Here is a 19131-nt window from a genome sequence, read left to right as displayed (position 1 = left end):
CAAGATGCACGATTGGAGGCGATATCAGCCCACTGGCGGTGGTCAATGTGGCAGGCACCAAGAGATTTTTTTAAGCAGTCCTTGTACCTCTTCTTTGGTTCACCTCTGTCTTGGTGGCCAGTGGAGAGCTCGCCATATAACATGATCTTGGGAAGGCGATGGTCCTCCATTCTGGAGACGTGACCCACCCAGCGCAGTTGGGTCTTCAGCAGCGTGGATTCGATGCTTGCGGACTCTGCCAGCTCAAGTACTTTGATGTTGGTCATGAAGTCACTCCAATGAATGTTGAGGATGGAGCGGAGACAGCGCTGATGGAAGCGTTCTAGGAGCCGTAGGTGATGCCGGTAGAAGACCCATGATTCGGAGCCGAACAGGAGCGTGGGTATGACAACGGCTTCAGGTGGTTGTTTTTCCAGACTCTTTTGTGTAGTCTTCCAAAGGTGCAATTTGCCTTGGCGAGTCTGTTGTCTATCTCGTTGTCGATCCTTGCATCAGATGAAATGGTGCAGCCGAGGTAGGTAAACTGGTTGACCGTTTTGAGTTCTATGTGCCCGATGGAGATGTAGGGGGGCTGGTAGTCATGGTGGGGAGCTGGCTGATGGAGGACCTCAGATTTCTTCAGGCTGACTTCCAGGCCAAACATTTTGGCAGTTTAAGACCTCCCAAAAAGTTTTCACTTTATTACATGTCCAAATTGCATGTAATGTTGTTCCAATTTCTTGTTTACAATGGAAGCATTTGTCCAATATTGCTGGATTCCATTCTTTTAACTTTTGAGGTGTAACAAATAGTTTATGGAGCCAACTGTAATGTATCATATGAAACCAAGTATTTATTGCATTAATCATGGTCCCTGAACATGGTTCTTTCCATGTTTCATTCTTTATTCGTACATTTAAATCTTTTTCCCAACCTTGTTTGGGTTTATATATTTGCTTTATCATTTTCCTTGTATTGCAATTTGCTATACATGTTTGTGATAATTTTTTTTACTATCCTAGTATCTGTAATTAAGAATTCATAGCAGCTACTCTCAGGTAATCTTAGACTCATTCCCAACTTTTCTTTTAAACAAGTTTACAACTGATAATATGAAAATATTGTACCATGTGATATTCCAAATTTATTTTTAACTGTTCAAATGTCAATAAGTTGTTTCCTTTTCTTGCCCATTCCTTAAAAATTAAATTGTCTATTGTAAAAGTAATCAATGGGTTTTGCATTAGTAACATTTTTGGTATTTGATAATTTATCATCTTTCACTCCAGATGTATTCTTTTCCATGTTTTTAGTATATGATGTAATATTGGTAGATTTTTGTGTTGCACCAGTTTCTCATATTTTGTAGAGTAAATGTTCAGGGACCTTTTCTCAAAATAGTTTTTGCAATTTTATAGCTGAAATCCTCCTTGTTTATATACTGTGATGGAATATTTGGGAATGTTTTTGAGAGATAAATTGGTAAAATTGGATTAGGTTACATACCACACAATTTAAAACATATCTTATTTGAAATATTGGAGAATTCATATCCACAGTACTGAAGAGGAACTGTGAGGAATGCTATCCACATTTCACAATTAGGTGCTAATTGATATGATGTCATGAAATGAATGGACTATTGTCTTGGAAGAACAACTAGAGCCAGGTTGTCTGTTTTGGACCTTTTTGCAAGGCTTTTGACCTCTCTGCAAAGTGCTCACTCAGAGGTCATTGTGAGGTTATTGCTTACCTAAAACAAAAGATGGACCAGAAGACTGACTCCTGTTGTTTGCTGGAGAAGGAGGGGTTTTGCAAGTGAGAGAGAGAAGGACATGCTGCTGGGAGTTTGAATCTGACAGAGAGAGAGACAGACAGACAGACAGAAGGGAGTCTTTGACTGTGTGTGACGCAGAAAACTGTAACAAGCCAGGAGAAGCTTGTTGGAACTGAAACAGAAGCTCCAGAGTGGCGGATGGCTGGAAGTGTTTACCTGTCTGATGTTTCTCTTGGAGTGAGAAGAACAGAAAGGTACTCTGTGGTAGCCTGAAAGAAAGAGGTTATTATCTGGAGAACCCTGATGGGGCAAGTTTCATCAGCAAGACACTGAGTTGACTAATGGTGGTACCTCAGTTGTGGAAATCCTGGAACCACACATCTCTCTCTGCAAACCTACAAGAATGTTCCTGAGCGGTAACCATTTACCTTTTGAGCACCAACGTCTGGTGAACTTTATACATGTTAAATTCTGTGCACAGTACAGGTACACAATCCTTTATCCGGACATCTAAAATCCGGAAAGCTCCAAAATCCGGCAAGAGGGGAGAGAGGCGGCAGCACGAGTTGGGCGGGCGAGAGGGGGAGACCGGCAGCGTGAGAGACCAGCAGTGCGAGTCGGGAGGGCAAGGGGGGGTGGTGGGTGGAGACGGCAGGGCGACTAGAAAGGGGTGGGAATGGATACGGCAGCACAAGTCGGGTGGGCTTAAATCCGACTTTCCGAAATCCAGAAAAATCTGAAATTCAGAACACACTGTCTCCCAAGGGTTCCGGATAAAGGATTGTGTACCTGTATAAGAATTGCCTGCAACCAGTGAACTTGGAAGAATGAGAAGTGAGATTGAACTGTGAACTAAAGAACTTTTCTTAAATTTACACACACATGCGCTTAGAATTAGAAGGGGGTGAAGTTAGGTTAGTTAAGTTAATAGAGATAAGTTAAAGTTTGATTCTGTTTTCATGTTTAAAGATAATTAAAAGCAACTTTTGTTTAAGTAACCATTTGTCGTGGTGAATATCTATGGCTGCTGGGTTTTGGGGTCATTTGGGCTCATAACAATACCCATGTTAATTTTTCCAAAGCCACTCTTGATTTTTTTTACCCTTCCATAGGAACTTTTCTAATTCATTTATTTAATTTCATTAAAAATTCCCCTGTTAAGGGAATTGGTAGCATTTGGAACAGGTATTGTAACCATGGAAATACATTCATCTTGATGCAGTTTACTCTCCCTATTCCAGTTAGTGGTAAATCTTTCCATTTCTCCAATTCTTCCTGTATTTTCTTTATTATTGGTTGATAATTTAATTTATACAAATTATTATCTATCCTGACACCTAGGTAATGTATTGCCTGTGATTTTCATTTAAAAGGGGATTCCATTTTACATTTTGTATAATCAACTTTATTCATTGGCATCACTTCACTTTTATCAATATTAACCTTGTATCCTGATATCACCCCATATTCTTTCAATTTTGTATATAACCTTTTTATTGATTTATCTGGGTCGGTTAAATATACTATAATATCATCGCAAGTAAGCTAATTTTAAATTCTTCCTCTTTTACTTTTATATTTCTTTTATCATAGGTTCTTTTCTTATCAGTTCTTTTCTTATCAGTTCTTTTGCCACCCTTAACTCCATTATTGTTTGTATTGAGAATAATGATTCTTTTTGCTATTCTCCTAGTTTCTTTTTCCTTTCTTTTCTATCTATATTTAACCTAGGGTTGGTGGGTGGGGGGGGTGGGGGGAGGTTTATATACATACACACACCACATATATACTTTATCTTTTTATACCTTCATTAAATTTGTATGTATGGATGTGGTTTTTAAATTCTTAAATAAAATGTTATAAAAAAGGTAACAGGGAGAATCCTTGGAATTACAGACCAATGAGTCTTATGTCAGTGGTTTGTAAATTAATGGAGAGGATTCTTCAGGTTAGGATCTATAAGTATTTGGAGAACTACAGTCTACTCAAGGAGAGTCAGTATGGGTGGGGGGGGGGGTCGGCTGTGGGGAACATTACTAATTTGTTAGTTGGTGGATATCTGAATATATTGAAGAAATGTGATTTGTTTTATATTGATAAAAAACAAAAAGTGAAATATTTAAAAAAAAAGGATAGTCAGTGTGGCTTTGTGAAGGGAAGGTCGTGCCTCACGAGTCTAATTGAGTTTTTTGAGGAAGACCCCAAAGAAATTGCTGAGGGTAGGGCAGTAGATGTGGTCTACATGAATTTTAGAAAGACATTTGACAAGGTCCCCCACGAGCGACTCAGCCAGAAAGTCATGAGGCATGGGATCAGTGGAAAATTGGCCGTGTGGATAAATAATTGGCTTGCAAGAAGAAAGCAGAGAAGAAAGTAGTGGAAGGAAAGTATTCTGCCTGGAGCTCGGTGACTAGTGGAGTGCTGCAGGCATCTGTTCTGAGACCCCTGCTCTTTGTGATTTTTATAAATGACCTGGATGAAGAGGCAGAAGGATGGGTCAGTAAGTTTGTGGATGACTCAAAGGTTGGAGGAATTGTGAATGAATATGAAAGCTGTTGATGGTTATGAGAGGATATATAGGATGCAGAGTTGGGCAGAAAAGTGGCAGATGGATTTTAATTCAGCTAAGTGTGAGGTGGTGCATTTTGGAAGGAGAAACCAGAAGGCTGAGGACAGGGTTAATGGTCAGTTATTTAAGAGTGTGGATGAACAGAGGGACCTTGGAGTTCATATCTATACATCCCTCAAGGTCGCTGCACAGGTTGATAGGACAGTTAAGAAAGCCTATGGGATGTTGGGATTCATTAATAGGGGAATTTAATTCAGAAATAGAAAGGTCATAATGCAACTCTACAAATTTTTGTTAAGACCCCAAGTATTGTATTCAGTTCTGGTTATCTCATTATAGGAAGGATGTGAAAGCTATGGAGAGGGTGCTGAGGAGATTTACCAGGATGCTGTCTGGATTGGGAAACAAGTCTTATGAGGCAAGGTTAGCAGAACTGGGACTTTTCACTTTGGAGCATAGAAGGTTGAGAGGAGACTTGATAGAGCACTATAAGATTATGAGAGGCATAGATAGGATGGACAGCCAATACTTGTTTCCAAGTGCAGGAAACATCAGAGGACATATGTACAAAGTTAAGGGAGGGAAGTTTAGGGGAGACATCAGGAATAAGATTTTTTTTAAATACACAGAGAGTTGTGGGTGCCTGGAATGCCTTGCTGGGGAGTGTGGTGGAGGCTGAAACATTGGGGGCATTTGAAACTGTTAGTCAGTCACATCGATGAAAGAAAAATAGAGGGTTATGGGATAGGGAGGGTTTATTACTTATTTTAGGAGGGAATATATGGTTCAGCACAACATCGAGGGCCGAAGGCCCTGTACTGAGCTGTATTGTTCTATCCCTGCAGGTTAGATTTGGCTGTCGGTTTCTCGACCAGCCCATACACAACAGGCCAAAATATACAAATGGTCTGTGATTCGATGAAGCAGTAGTTCAAGAAAGATTGACCCAAACACACGAGGACTGCAGGGGAAACTTCAGGATGATACTTTGTCCTAGTGGCCAGCCAACAAGCCTTGTTAGAAGCAAATGTGTGCAGATAATCAGCCATTCCCTGGTGTGGGAGGGGGGTGCCCATTGAGAGAATTCCTAAACATTTTATGCTTTTTATACAGTTGGTAGGAGAGAAGTACAGAAGAAACCAACTAGACTGCTGTTACAGGGAAGGGTTCCATAACTTTAAGGGTCACTTTTCTTTGCTAAGCAACTGAGATAGTTGAACTTAAGTGGCCCAGAAACCATTAGTCACATCCAAGCTATGAATGAAACTTCAAAACCTAACAGGAAATAAAAACAAATTACAGATATTTGTTTGGGACAGTCAACTATAATCTAAACCAGTATGACTCAAAATTGACCAATACGAACAAAATTTCAGGAACTGCCTTGGAACAAACATTGGAGGAGGACAGGTTTAACAAGTCACAGCTTAGATGCCAGATTTTTGGCCCATGTCAGCCACCAATAACTCATCCACATTCATCCTATTTTTCCTCTCACATTTCCCGTCACTGTTCCAGGCTCTAATTCTCCTGACACCCATTTATATGAGGGGACAAATTGTAGTGGCCAATTCATTATCACTCACCTCCACTTCATGACATGGAAGTGTGGGGTGGGGGGGGGGGGCGGGAGGGAGAGCAGAGAACCTTGAGGAAAGCTATGATGTTACAAGGAGAACACACAAATTCTACAAAGCTATCAGTGGAGGTCAGGAAACAGTCTCTGGAGGGAAAAGTAGGAATGCTAATCAATGTATCAAAGTGCACACTCTTCCTCTCAGTCTCACACAATGAAAGAACAACGATTATGTCATGCACACCACAGGGTGAGGAGAGAGAGAACCTTTCCAAGAGCAAAACAATGGAACTGGCATCAGTCACCGAAGGTCAACCAGTGATAGAGTAAATCAGCAAGTTATTTTGAGAACATAAAACAGTAAATTCAAAAATAATAAATTAGCAAAAACACAAAAATGCTGGAGGAATTCAGCAGGTCATGCAGCGTTATACCTTAAAGGGCTCAGGCCCAAAACGTCAGTTAAATATCTTTACCTCCTCGGGACGCTGCACGACCTGCTGAGTTCCTCCAGCATGTGTTTTTACTGGAAATCAGAGTGTCTGTAGACTTTTGTGTTTTGCTCCATAGTAAAGTAGCAACCTTCTTGAAATATCTCAACCCTAGCAAACTGAACCTCAAAAGGCAAATGGCCCAATCTTAGAAATTCCAAATTCACTGGTGTTTGAAGCCAAGTTAACAAACTCTATTCTATAAAGTGTTGAGCAAAGAGACCAAGGATTTTCTGGGAAGAAAGAAATGGTGTTGGAACCCTGGGCCACTTTTATGGAACACAATAGCCGCGACGTAGATCCAAAAACCGGTAGCTGCTGTCAAAGTGAGAAAGGAACATCTGCAGCAAAAGGACAGGAAGTTTATAAAGATCCTCTGTTTGGAGACACTATAAATGTATGTAACTCAATGACAATGTAACTCACGATTTGCTGAAGAATAATTAGTCATTGGTAGTACAATAGTTTTCAATATTTTGTAAAGTAACAGAACACAGATTGTTGAGAAATGTACGGTTCTACATTTTTGCAGTGGAAATAAACAGGCAGGGTACTATTGGATGGGGAGAAAATTCAAACCTTACAAGTGCAAAGGGACCTGAACGTCCTCGTGCAGGGAAACCTAAAAGTTAATGACTGGTAATGAAGAAAGTGAATCTATGTTGGCATTCATTTAAAAAGGAATAGTGTATAAGAGTAAAGAGGTGTTGATGAGGCTCGATGCGGCACTGGTGAGACCTCATTTGGAGTACTGTGTGTAGTTTTGGGTCCCCTATCTTCGAAAGGAAGTGATGTTGTAGGAGAGGGTGCAGAGGAGATTTACTAGGATGATTCCTGAAATACAGGGGCTAATGTATGAGGAACATTTGGCAGCTCTTGTATTGTATTCATTGGAGTATAGGAGAATGAGAGGGGATCTTGTAGAAACATTTTGAATTTTGAAAGGTTTTAACAGAGTGGATGTAAATAAGATGTTCCCCTGGGTGGGCGAATCAAGGACAAGAAGGCACAGTCTTAAAATTAGAAATTATCTATTTAAAACAGAGATGAGAAAAAACTTATTTAGTCAGAGGGTCATTGAACTCATTGCCATACAGTGATAGAGGCCCGATCATTGGGATAGGTTAAGCAGGAGATTGATAAGTATCTAATTGGTTGGGGCATAGGGGATATGGGGGAAAGGATGGCAATTGGAACTAGTGTGAGTATAGTTCAGCTTAGGGTAGAGTCGTGGAACAGACTCGATGGGCCAAGTGGCCTACTTCTGTTCCTTTGTCTTGTGATCTTGTGATTACAAGACAGTACAGGCCCTTTGGCCCATAATGTTGTTGTGACCTATAAAAGCATTCTACAATCTAAACCTTCCCTACCTCACAGCCGTAACCCTCTACTTTTCTTGCATCTATGTCTAAAGGTGTTTCACACTGAGATCCCAGTAAATTGGTGTGTCAATGACCCATGTTTAAAGCTGGGTCGGGTCAGATCAGAGCGTTCACGTGAACCAAGAAAAGCCAGTTCAGTGCGACTTTTTACATAGGAACCTGGCATTCTGGTGCAAAATGCGACAGGACCTGCATTAGCATCCAGGACAGCGGGTAAGCCTTTTACACTGGAGCCAAAGTGAAATGCATTGGCTTTGATATTTGGCAGGTAAGTACCAGGATGAAAATGACCCCCCCGCCCCCCCATATCATGTTGGTTGTGTTCACACAGGTAAGTGAAACGGTAAAAAGGTGATTAAATACCGGCTTTCAGGGGCAGTGTGAAAGCACCTTAAGAGTATTTTAAATGATCCTACTTTATCAGCCTCCATCCACCACTCCTAGCAAAACATTTCAGGCACCCACTATAGACGACACTTTCCAAATTCTAATATATCCTAATTTCAAAATGTGTCATCTTCAAGGAAACATAAAGACGATATTCCAAATTACGATCTTTTTAATCCAATAAACCAAACTTTGTAGATGCAGCTTTATGTAGCTTTAATTTGTTGATAAAACAAATAAACATTTTGCATAACTTAAGATTTTCATAACGATGACTAAACAAAGCATTCGGCTACATTTAAAGATATAACGATATTCAACTTCAAATAGATTCTACAGGAAGAAATAAGACAAATAAGATGAATTCAAAGAAAATTATCTTGAGCTTCCACCTCCTTCATGGTTCGTCGAAGAAAGAAATGCAAGCTCTTGTCCTGTGTGGATATTATGACATATTATGTCATAGTCACTATGGAAACACGACAAACAATAGTCTTTCTTAAAAAGACAAGCACAAAATTAACTAAGAATCAAAAACACAAGGTTTTAACCTTTACACCCACTACTTGTTTTTAAAAAAAAATACCTCTGACATCTCCCCTAAACTTTTCTCCCCTCACCTGTACAGATGTCCTTGGTGTTTGCTACTCTCAGAAAAAGGAGCAGGCTGTCCATCTTATGAACGCCTGTAATAATCTTGTTAACTTAAAAAAGTGTTCTGGCTATAAATCCATTTTGGAGCTCTTACCACTTTTGCTCCATCTGATGACCGGCTTCTCACGACCTGTTGCAGAGCACTGGATTGTCATATCCTTGTTCAGCTCCATACATTGCTGTTGCTGTGGGGTTGGTGTGAACTTCAACTTCTCTGCAACATGGAACACAAAGAGTTGCAAGCTATTAGTATGGAATTTTGGGTACTGGAACAGATGATAGATAATGATAGTAGGTGAGAGAAGAAAAATAAATTTTTAGTAAGCTTCCACTGGTTAGTGCAATGATTTCCAACTCATGACACACACCTGAGCCACAAGCCAGATTTTTAATCTCTGCTGAGTTCAGTAATGACAGCCAAAATGGAGATGGGTGACACAAAGATGATTTCAGTGCAAAACAAAAATTAAAAGGCAATTTTTTTCTCACGAGTCCTGACATTGAGGGCTCCATGGCTCAATTGATCATCAACGAATAGTTCAGTCTGCTCATTCAAATTCCCGCAACCATGGCATGTTGGTAAGAAAGGAAAAAAAATGTGGGGCTAGGAAGGTGTGAAGTATCCTTCCAGTCACCAAGCCAATTCAGGCCACAGAGACAACGTTCAAACAACTGCTTCAATCTGTGTTAAAAGCAAATCTTGAGTTATGTTTTAAAACAAAAATGTACATAATGGAAAAAACAACTAAATACTGATAATATACAAATTTGAGACCATATGTCAGACTATCAGGCACTTTGGTGTTTGGTTTGTATTATATAATCTTGCAGCATCGTGAATCACCTGGTTTGCACAGGAAATTACTTCCCAGAACAATGGGAATGTGAGCCCAATGACCTAAAACAAAAAGTTAAAGATACAGTACAATTCGATTATCCAAAATAGTTGGGATCGGGCCTATGTTGGATCAATGTTTATTTTGGAGAACTGGACAATTTTGAAAAGCAGCCCTGTAGCAATAGTAAATCACTTGTATCAATGTTTAAACAACAAGGGAAGGCTTTTTAAGCATAAAATAAGGTTTAATTTTCACCAAAACAATGCTGGCTGCAATGCTGCCGCCGATCCCCAACACGTCCCCACTGTTGTTGCCAATCCCCAACATGTCCCCAGCGCTGCCACGGATCCCCGACATCCCCTCTGCCGCCGTTGAACACTGAGACCTCCCAACTGCCACTGCTGATCCCCAGGGAGTCTTCCCAGGCCGGTGGAACACTGACTGGTGAGTTGGGGGACTCCTGTCTTCCCAGTCAGCAGAGTTCCTAATGGCAACACCCAAGTCCCAACTCCAAATCTAGAGGAGTCAGGTGCGCATGTGCAGTAGTAAGCCAAGGGGAGAGTTTGAAGTTGGCGTTGGAAGCTCCGGTGTGCAGAGGAGGGAGAGAGGGAAGGGGAGGGGACGGAACATCAGTGAACCCAAGGTCCTGCTCCTCCCTGGGAGGCCGCTCTCATTGATGACACTTGCAAGAGAGAGGGGTACAACTGCTGCACCTGGATGAGGTAGGGGACAGATCCCCATCAGTGCTCATGAATGAGATGCTTGCCCTCCTGCAAGACCACGAGCCCTGCATCATGTTCGAGTTGGCGTTCTTGGAGCAGCTGCCCGAGGACATCCTGGCTGACATGGATTTCGGCGACCCCCAAAAAGTCGCAGCACGGGCAGATATTCTGCGGAAGCAGAAGCAGAAGTGCTCGGCTATCATGGGGCTTGTCACAAATTCTCGCAACCAGACCAAGGCAGGCCCTGGGAAGGAGTGGCAGGGATGAGTCCAAGGAGAGATGGTGCTTCTACCACCAAAGATGGGGTGCCGAGGCCCACCAATGACAGTCACCATGCGAGTTCCAGGGAAGTGAAAAGGGCATCGAGAGAGCCTCCTGCACACATGGGCTCGCCTTTCCAGTAGTCGATATTTGGTGGATACAGGAGCGGAGGTCAGCATAATGCCCTGACAGTTTTGGACAATAGATGCAGGCAAACAGGCTGTCAGGCTGGCAATGTCAGTCTACAGGCCAACAACAGCAGCATGTGTAGGGCCAAGCTACAGTTTAGAGGCAGTCACTTCTCGTGGGAGTTCATGCTGGCCGCAGTGGAACAGCCACTCCTTGGAGCGGACTTCCTGCAGGCCTACAGCCTCCTAGTAGACCTCAAGGGCAAGAGACGTGTGCACTCGAAGACGTTCCAATCCTTCGCACTGAGGGGCACCGGGCTCCCAGCATTGTACCTGGATTCCATCCACAGCTTTAACGATGAGTTCTCCAAGATACTGGCCAAGTTCCCGGCAATCTTTTCCCCTCAGTTCATGGTGGAGGTGCCCCGACATGGCGTCAGGCATCACATCCTTATGAAGGGTCCATCTCTCCATGACTTGCCCCGGAGAAGCTCCAACTGGCCAAGGAGGAGTTCCACAAGCTTGAGGAGTTAGGCATCGTTTGGCGGTTGGACAGTCCATGGTCTTCTCCCCTGCACTTGGTGCCTAAAGCATCTGGAGGCTGGAAACCATGCGGCAACTACCGTCAGCTTAATGAGGCCACCACTCTGGATCGTTACCCTGTGCCGCATATCCAGGACCATGATGACCAGGGACGATGACCCCGCATAAGCGTTTGTGGAAGCGAAGAAAGCCCTGACTAATGCTGCACTCTTAGCCCATCCCAGGTCAGACGCACCCACAGCCCTCATGGTCGATGCCTCAGGAACAGCGATTGGTGGAGTTCTGGAGCAGCAAGATAGAAGGCAGTTGGCATCCACTAGCTTTCTTCAGGAAACATCTGCAGCCCCCTAATCTAAAGTACAGTGCTTTCGATAGAGAGCTGTTGGCGCTGTACTTAGCCATCTGCCACTTCAGGTACTTCCTAGAGGGAATGGCTTTCACAGACCACAAGCCACTGACGTTTGCCCTGGCCAAGATCTCCGACCTCTGGTCAGCCCACCAGCAGAGACACTTGTCTTATGTCTCGGAGTACACCACCGACATAAGGCACATCTCGGGATAAGACAATGTGGTCGCGGAAGCCTTGTTGAGACAGAGCATCCACTCTCTGACTAACAGACTGGATTTTGTGGCACTGGCGGAGGCACAGCAGCAGGACAACGAGATACCTCAGCACAGGGGTGCAGCTTCAGGACATGCCAATGGGCACAGGTAACACTACCGTCCTGTGCGATGTAGCCACCGGGCAGTTTCTGCCTATTGTCCCAACGCCATGGAGGCGACGAATTTTTGACTCCATCCACGGGCTGGTGCATCCATCAATCAGGACCATGGTCCAGTTGGTGACATGGGTTACAGAAACAAGTCAGCAGGTGGGTCAAGATGTGCACGCAGTGCCAAATAGCCAAGGTACAGTGGCACACCAAGGGCACCCCACAGCCTTTCAAGCCAACGGAATAAAGGTTTGACCACATTCATGTGGACATAGTGGGACCCTTACCTGTCTCACAGGGTTTCTGCTACCTGTTCATGGTGGTCGACCGTTTCACCCGGTGACCAGAAGCAAACGCCCTGGCCGACACATCTGCCAGGTCCTACACCAAAGCACTCGTCTTAGCAAGGTAGCAAGGTTCAGGTCACCATGCCACATAACCTTCGACAGAAGCGCACAATGTACCTCTAGCCTATGGACCGACATTGCCAACCTGTGGGCACTCATCTACACCACACGATAGCATACCACCCACAGTCTAATGGGCTGGTTGAGCACTTCCACAGACACCTCAAGACCGTCCTTATGACCAGACTCAAGGGCCCCAACTGGATGGACGAACTGCCATGGGAACTGCTGGGAATTCATACAGCCCCGAAGGAAGACCTCCTCACACCCTCCACCAAGCTCATCTACGGAACTCCACTCATGGTCCCTAGGGATTTCATCCCACCAGCCAGAGGTCAACAGGAGGATACAACCACCTTCCTGGACAGGCTGCAGGAAAAGGTCGGTAACCTGGCTCCGATCACACCCCCTGGCTCCGATCACACCCTCCAGACATGGGCAAGCCACATTCAACATCCCTAAAGAACTCCAAGACTGTGAGTATGTGTTTGTGCGCAGAGGCCCACATCATCCACCGCTATAGAAGCTCTACAAAGGCCCCTTCTAAGTCATCTGGGTCAACGGGGCCACCTTTGAACTGGACATCTGGGGCAAACCAGAGGTCTTCACCACAGACAGGCTCAAGCCGGCATACACGAACCTGACATAACCTGTGGAACCGCCAGCACCTCGATGCAGAGGCAGACCACCAAAGACATTGGGGACTGCATCCACGGACACTATGAACTGAAGCACAGGGTTCTCCAGGTGATAGCCTGTTTCTTTCAGGTCACCACAGAGTTCCTTTTTGTTTCCCTTATTTCAAAGGAAACATTATGCAGCCAGGCATCTCCTCTTATATGGACCACAAGGGCTTTGACCAGGCTGAACTAAGCACTCACAACCCATCTTCAAAATGGGGTTTTTCCACAAGCTTGCCAGCTTGTCCTGTTCCAGTCCCAGCTGTTGCTGCTGACTGTAAAACTATAGAACTGAATTCTCTCTCTCTCTCTCTCAGAGAAAGCCAAATGAACCTCTTAGAATAGCAAACTGCACTCAGACTGTGGCCCAATATTCTGAGTTGTTCATCTGTGGCTTTCCAAAACAATAATCCATTACTGCACAGCATGTCCAATTAACACCGACTTGTGAAGTCCTTATTGGCAGTCTTCAAAGTTTTTGCAAAGCCATCCAGAGCCTGGACTGTCTGGCTCCAGCATTCTAAATGAGATCCGTTTTGAAATGCTTGTATGTGACCTATATTAAAAAACCTGCCACAATTTATCTCCTTTTAAAACATATATCTATATACAGTATAAAATATAACCTAATCTGTCACAAGGTGAAAACAGTATTTTACATAGCAGAGAGAAATATGGAAAAGATACAACCAAAAAGAGACAGATCATGCATTATAATCACAAAAAACCTTGGTTGGAAGTCAGACTGGCTTTTGATGGTTAATTTTTGCACAGTTCCAAAATGTAGCTCTCAAGATATTATGCAATAATGTATTAGAATCAAATTGCTACTCAAAATCATACAGAATAACTGAAAGGGTGATATATTCTGATGTGGACCAGCCAAAAGCAGATGTAACTACCCTTCACAACATCATCTTCATAGTTCAGAGTTCAATTGATTGTCAGAGTATGATTATCACATACAGCCTGGAGGTCCTTTTTCCTGCAGGAGAGGCAAGATTTCTACTTACCAGTAGTGCAAACTGTACTCAAGAAAAAGATAAGTATACCAAAGAGAGTTATGTAAGCAAAGAAAGAAAGAAATATAAACAAACTTACAGTGCAAATACATATAAAATAATATTCAATAAATAATGTACAGGTAAGAGCTCTTAAACAAGTCTGAGTCTGTTATTTTAATGTCTATTGGTGGAGCGGTAGCAACTAATTCTGATCCTGGTGGTAAGAGTCTTATGGCACCACAATGTTGTGCCAACCTACATAAACCTACTCAACAATCTGAACTTGCCCAACCTCACACCCAAAACCCTCTTTCTCTTGCATCCATGCGCCTGTCTGAGTCTTAAATGTCCATATTGTACCAGCCTCCATCATCACCCCGACAACTGTGTAAAAAAAAAACTTACCCTTGACTTCTCCCTTCACCTTGTCCCAGGCCTAACTTGTCCACACCAAACCCTTCTGGATTAACCCCATTGCACAGCAGATGGTCCAAAACAGTCACTGTATACTTCTTAAATGCTATATCAGTAACTCTGCTTCCACTACTCCCTCATGCAGTGCACTCCAGGTATTCACCACTTACAGGGTGAAGAAAATCCACATACAGCCCTTAAAAATCTCTTCTCCCTACCATGTCCTTGTTTTATCAGCCTTTGACATGGGAAAAATATTCTGCAGTTCACCTTATCCTATATCCTTCTGATTTATACATCTCAAACATGCTTCTCTCATCCAGCTTCTTCAGTCTCTCCTCATAACTCAATAGCTCTAACTCAGGCAATATCCCAATGAATCTCCTCTGGACCATCTCACTTTTCAGATTTGAGGGCTGTGACCAGTGGTGAACATTTAAAGGAAATGCTCTCCTTTTCGGTTTTGCACTCTGAATCACCCCATACTTCTGACATTAAATTACAACTGCCATAGGTCAGGCCTTTTGGCCCACAATATTATGCTAACCCATACAAATCTATTCCCTCCCTCAGACCACAACCCCCTATTTTCCCTATCATCTTAGTGTCCCACCATTGTACCAACCTCCACTACACCCCCAGCAATGCATTCCAGATACTCATTGCTCTGTGTTAAAAAATTTACCTCTGACATCCTCTCCTACTTTCAGTGATGCCCTCTGGCACAGACCATTGCAACTCTGGGGGAAAAAAGTAGTGGCTGTCCACTCCGTTCAAGCTGCTCACAATTTTACTCACCTCTATTAAGTTGCCTCTCATTTTCTGAGAAAAGCTCATTATGACGCTCTCTAATCCAGACCACATCCTGGTAAATCTCCTCTGCATGTTTTCTAAAGCTTCCACATCATTTCCATAATGAGGCGACCAGAACTAAACACAATGGTCTAAGTATGGTGTAACCAGAATTCATAGAGCTGCAACATTACTTCATGGCTGGTGAACTCGATTCACTCATCATAAGCCTTCTTAACAATCCAATCAACTTGCATGGCAACCTTGAGGAATCTGTGGACTCGGACCCCAAGATCCCTCTGTTCTTTTACACTGCTAAGAAATCTGCCATCAACCTTGTACTCCACCTTCACGTTCAGTCTTCCAAAGAGCATCATCAATTCTGGATAGAATTCCATCTGCCATTTCTCTATCCAATTTACATCCAGTCTAAATCTTGTTGAAGCTGACAAAAACCAGCCAACATTTTTTTTGCCTTATGAATCTGCTCAAAGTTAATGGGCCTCCTTCTTTGAGAAGTAGTAAAGTTTACTTGGTTTCTTCCATACCTTTCTCCTACCGACTACATTTAAAAAAATATTTGGAATTACCCCCCCCACTCCCCACCAAAGAAACATGCTGTGGCCTCAAAGAGGGCCATATGCACTCCTTTGAGAATGGCTGCTCTGCACTATCCACAATGCATACAATCTTTGTGTCATCTTCAAACTAGCTAACCTACTCCTCCACTTCCTTAAATAATTTGTAAAGATCACAAAGAACAGAGATCCCAGGAAAAAGCTCTCTCCCTGCTGAATACCACTCATTCCTGACCTCCAGGCAGAATACGCTCCATCTTTTCCAACCCTTTGCCTTCGGTGGAAAGGGCAATTCTGAATCCATGCAGCCAGGTTTCCATGGATCCCATGCCTCAGGACTTTTTGGATGAGCTAACCATGGCGAAACTTATCAATTACCTCACTAAATCCCATATACACCACATTTACGATACTACCTTTATCAATCTGTTTTGCCAACTCTTTGAAAACCTCAATGAGGATTATCCAATGCTATTCACAATCATGTCCAAGTGTGTATCAATAGCAAATGCGGTATTTGTCATCTCAAACACATGGATGATTAGTATGAATGAAAATGTGCCGCAGAAGCATATGGATAACAAACCCAAAAGTTGGGCAGTGCCACGATGACTGTCTTAGTGATTTTTCTATTCATACATCTTAAAATTAGGTACAATTGAATTGATATCCCAAATGGACAAATTTCACAATTCAGATATAATTAGAAATTTTATCATATGAGCATCCACATTACCCATCTGAACTCACCAAGGACTTGGACGCGAGCATATCCTTCGATGTAGCCTGCTGGAGTACTGCTCTGACATTTGTACAGTGTTCCATCATATACCTCGACATTATTAATACGCAGAGTCCCATTGGCAAGCTGTTCAAAACGACTGTCCTGGAATTTGATGAAAATAATCAAGAAACATTTAAATTCATAGAAACTTACAGCCTTAGAAAAAGATAGTAGACTGCAATTCTTGTCCAAAAATGGTTCAGTTATTTTCATTCAAGATTTGAAATTTGGATTATAGCTGCCAGGAGGAACATAGGATTATACAGGACAAGATCAGACACTTCAACCCATGGTGTCTGCGTTGAACATAATGCACAAATTAAACTAAATCTCGATTATTTGCACCTGCATTGCTTACCGAAGTTCTTTTGTTTCTTATAATTTAATAAAACATAACTTGTCACAGTTGCAGATAACGTTAGCTGTGAATTAAGGTGTTAACAGCCAAGAACTACAGAAAATTACAGAACAAAAACAAACCCTTCAGGCTTTCTAGTCTGCGCCAAACTATTATTCTACCTATTCCCACTGACCTGCACCCAGTCCATCGAACTCCATACCCCTCTCATCTATGTATCTGTCCAAATTTTTCTTAAATGTGAAAAATGAGCTCTGTAGTGGCCTGTTAACCAGAATGCGACCCGGTACACAAAATGGCCGACGAATGCGACGACCACACAGACCCCATGAGGTCAACAATCTTTGTACCAGGTGACTACCTGCATGGTGGAAAACAACTAGCTATGCCAGGAACACCACCCAATCAGCAGTGGGGAGAAAATATAAGCAAAACAGCCAGTGCAATAAATCAGTCTTCGACTTCTTATGTGTGTCTCTTCTTCCCACACTTCGCACTAGCATGCACACTACATTGGTGACCACAGCAGACAAAGGATCAAGCAGCTCTTCACATGGTTTCATTGAAGGTGCCAACTTTCTGGGCATCGCAGCCACATGTGGTTCGAACAAGCCAAGGCCCAGTTCCACTTTTAACAGATCAATGCCGATGACATATGTTACTACTACACGGTGAGTTCGCTCGACCAGAAGACGGCAGCGAGGGTCATCAACTTCCTAAGGCAACTTCCAGAGCAAGGCAAATACGATGATCTCAAGGAGCTATTAACCCGCACTTTCAGCTATCACAGCATGAGCGCTCCATCCAACTGTTGCATATGGACGGTTTGGGGGACAGGGCCCCATCCATCCTTATGAGCAAGATGCTTGCCCTTGCCTGTTGTTCGAGCAGATTTTCCTGGAGCAGCTGCTCGAGGCTATTTACTCTTGCTCGCTGATGAAGACTTCAGTGACCCCAGTAAAGTCAGCCTGGGTGGACGTGCTCTGGAGAGTGAAGAAAGAAAATGGCATCTCGGTGGAGCAAATTGCCAGGCCACACATCTGGCAACAAGCCCACAGCAAATAGAGGCAAGTGGACCCCTGACCCAACAGTATTGCTACTATCACCGATGATGGGGTGCGGGAGCCCATCGATGGTGCCTACCCAATGTGTTTCAGGGAAACGCCATGGCCAACCATCAATAATAGCTGTGGTGGTTGGCCAATGTGACAGCCTCCTCCACATGTAGGACTCTCTCTTCAAAGACGCTTCCCCGTGGACACCGGCGCCAAAATAAGTGTCCTCCCTCCCTTGACCTATGACACCCAGAATGGCAAACTAAGCCCAGCCTAAAGGCAGCGAGCAGCACCACCATATGAACGTTTGGCACCCGCACCGTCTCGCTCCACTTCAGCAGCAACCAGTTCCCGTGGACATTCACGATTATGGCAGTTGCGCAACTGCTCCTGGGATCAGCATTCCTGTGAGCCCACTGCCTGCTGGTGGACCTTAAAGGGCGGCGATTGGTGCATGCCAGGACTTTTCAAACCATGTCCCTGGGGAAGCCAGAAGACTAGGATTCCAACCAAGGTGCTCGTTATAGAGGAAAGTAAGGTGGAGATAAGTTTCGTGGAAGTTCATGGAGCACAGAAAGTGATAAGCCCCAGGCTGGAAATTTCTATAGTTTTGCAAAACTTAGACACCAAGTTAATGCATTTGACTAAATCAGAAAGGGAAGAAATGAAGACATTACTTATGAAATTTAAGGATATATTCCCAGATGTCCAAGAAGAACTACTGTGGCTTATCATGATGTGGAGGTCAATGATGTTAAGCCTATTAAGCAGCATCCTTACCGAGTTCATCAGGGAAAGAGCAGATTGTTGGATCAATGACATCATCCAAATATCAAGTTCAAATTAGAGTTCACCCTGTGTTCTGGTGCCTAAGCCAGATGGCTCAATTAGGTTTTGTATAGATTATCGAAAGGCAAACATGGTTCCCTATTCCTAGAATAGATGATTGTATAGATAAGGTGGGAAAATAATTGGTGTGTTCCTTTGACAGAGAAAGGCAGGGAGATTTTGATGTGTATATTTGTACTGCTCAAAAAC

General features: G+C 43.3%; 1 protein-coding gene across 2 annotated transcripts in view; it reads right to left on the bottom strand.

Annotated features, from left to right (window-relative positions):
- LOC138737212 (inactive tyrosine-protein kinase 7-like) overlaps positions 1-19131 on the bottom strand; it is a 315556-nt gene that overhangs the window by 56669 nt on the left and 239756 nt on the right. For both annotated transcript variants that reach the window (XM_069887883.1, XM_069887885.1), the window contains 2 exons: positions 16647-16782; positions 8910-9029 (listed from right to left, as the gene is read on the bottom strand). In XM_069887883.1, coding sequence (XP_069743984.1) covers positions 8910-9029; positions 16647-16782 — 256 coding nt within the window. The remainder of the gene's footprint in view (positions 1-8909; positions 9030-16646; positions 16783-19131) is intronic.

Source organism: Narcine bancroftii, chromosome 6 (genome assembly GCF_036971445.1).
Source record: "Narcine bancroftii isolate sNarBan1 chromosome 6, sNarBan1.hap1, whole genome shotgun sequence".
Taxonomy (NCBI): Eukaryota; Metazoa; Chordata; class Chondrichthyes; order Torpediniformes; family Narcinidae; genus Narcine; species Narcine bancroftii.
The sequence above is the reverse complement of the archived record's forward strand: the minus strand, read 5'-3'. Positions and strand labels throughout refer to the sequence as shown.